This window comes from Echinops telfairi, unplaced genomic scaffold (genome assembly GCF_000313985.2).
Source record: "Echinops telfairi isolate 266 unplaced genomic scaffold, ASM31398v2 ScPeMD7_6273;HRSCAF=7185, whole genome shotgun sequence".
In the NCBI taxonomy this organism is placed as follows: Eukaryota; Metazoa; Chordata; class Mammalia; order Afrosoricida; family Tenrecidae; genus Echinops; species Echinops telfairi.
Window position 1 is genome coordinate 3,714,995 of NW_022110173.1, and position 2,126 is coordinate 3,717,120.

Sequence of the window (2,126 nt, forward strand, 5' to 3'; positions counted from 1 at the left end):
CTTCAAGGACAGGACTTTGCAAGGGAGCCCAGGAAGCCCACAGGGCCAAGCCCGTCCCCCCACCTCAATCATTAGAGACGGACGAGTAACACCTGGTCATGCTTGCATCTCATCTGGTCACCCTTTAGTACTTTATAATAAGGGTGACCAACCATTCCAGTTTGCCCAGAGTTAAGGATCCCTGGGGGGTTATTGATCACGCACTGGGCTGCCATCCACATGATTGGCAGTTGGGAACCGCCAGCTGCTCTGAGGGCAAAGGACACGGCTTTCTACTCCCGTCAATGGTTAGTCTCGGAAACCCACAGGGCCCGTTTTACCCTGTCCTATGGGGTCGCTATGAGTTGGCATCGTTTAGTCGTTTGGGTTAAGGGTCTCCCAGGCGATGGGAATTTCCGTTTTAAAGCGTTGGGCAACGTCCCGGGATGAGTAGATGACCCTCCTTACAAGCGGTGCCTTTGTTCTTCCAGGAGAAGAGGAGGAGGAGGAGCCTGAGATGCCCGTGGGCCCTCGGCCCCGCCCTCTGTCTGAGCTGCACCTGAAGGAAAAGGCAGTGCCCATGCCCGAAGCCAGCGCGTTTTTCATCTTCAGCCCCAGCAACAGGTGTGCAGGAGCAGCGGGGAGCCGGTCTCTGCCCCGTGGATGATTGAAGCTGGCGGGCACCTGTGGTTTTTTTACCTGAACCTCTGGCCGGAGCCAGGGCCCTCTCGTCCAGCTCCCCACCACTTTCACAAACAGGCACTGATTGAGGGAAAGGGATCCTGAGTTCTGAATCCGAAGGCCCTGCCATGTCTCTCCCCAGTTTTGTGGAATCTGTACATTCTCTTTCAGTTCTTTTCGTTGTTACCCTTATTTTTATTTTTTTTCATTGTGGGAAAGTACCAGGAAGCTTCAAAATAAGGTGTGGGAAAATTCCGTGATCTTTTCATTCCATTTTCCCACGATTTTTAAAGCGGCCTCCTATACATAACATAAATGTTGCCACTCTTAGGTGTGTGATTCGGTGGCATTCATCACAGTCATAATGTTTACAGTCATCACCACTGTTTCTCAAACGACTTCTTGGTATTTAGCTTAATAAACTCTAAAGTTAAACAATTTGTTAAATCACCTTCTGTTGAGTAGAAGGACCATAGAACAGTTTATCTCCATTTACCCCCTCCTGCCTTAGAGGATATTGATTAATATTTTTATCCTGATCTTTATTTTTAACCCAGGGAATTAGACATTTAAAAAATTATTTTACGTGTGCATTTGGATCTACTGATGATTTACCGCTTTACTTGTTCGACCTTTTTTCATGCATCTCATCCTTTCATCTGCAATTATTTCCTTTCTTCCTCGACAGCACATTCTAATGACTTTTGTCTGTCCATGATTATTTTTATTTCTTTGTCTTGAATGATCGTTTTGCTTGGGTACAAGATTTAGGCTGCCACATTTTCCACCTCAAAGCACTCAGAGTCTGCCACCTCTTGCTGCTTTTAAGTTTCTCTTGCCTTTGGAAGGAGCTTTGGTGCCCCAGTGGGTTAAGCATTCGGTCTGTCTGCTATGGAATCCACCTGCTCCCTTACAGATTTACAGCCCGGAAACCCTGCGGGGCACTTCTGCCCTGTCCTGCAGGGTTGTAGTGAGTCAGAATCGACTTGTTAGCAATGGGTTTGGGTTTTGTGGCCTTTGAGTGCTGTCCAGGTGTATCCCATATGTGGAAGCACGGAGTTCTTCCCCTTTGCCGTGTGTGAAACATGCTATGCTTCCCAAGTCTAAGGATTCGTGTTTTTCTCCATTCTTGAAACTGTGTTGCCATAATCCCTTTAAATATTGTCTCCTCTCAGTTTCTTTTCCATCCTCCTGGTACTCCAGACCATGTATTGGGTCTTCTCGTTCCTCTCTCTCTCTCTCTCTCTCTCAAACTGTAATTTGGGTGAGTTTCCAGAGCAAGCTGGTTCCCTTTTAACAATTAGTACACAGTTTGTTTTGCGATCTTGACCGCATTTCCCCCACTTCCCCTCGTTCTGGTCCTTTCCTGACTTCTCGGTTTTGCTGCTGGGCAGATGCTGCCCTTTCGCTCTCTTGTGGTTGGTAGCTCTAATGAGTGCTTTCCTCCTCGGTGTGATCGATCGTTC

At 47.6% G+C, this 2,126-nt stretch overlaps 1 protein-coding gene across 1 annotated transcript in view; it reads left to right on the forward strand.

Moving 5' to 3' along the window:
* CACNA1C (calcium voltage-gated channel subunit alpha1 C) overlaps window positions 1-2,126 on the forward strand; it is an 865,289-nt gene that overhangs the window by 743,130 nt on the left and 120,033 nt on the right. Inside the window, exon 19 of the mRNA XM_045295927.1 lies at window positions 471-603. Coding sequence (XP_045151862.1) covers window positions 471-603 — 133 coding nt within the window. The remainder of the gene's footprint in view (window positions 1-470; window positions 604-2,126) is intronic.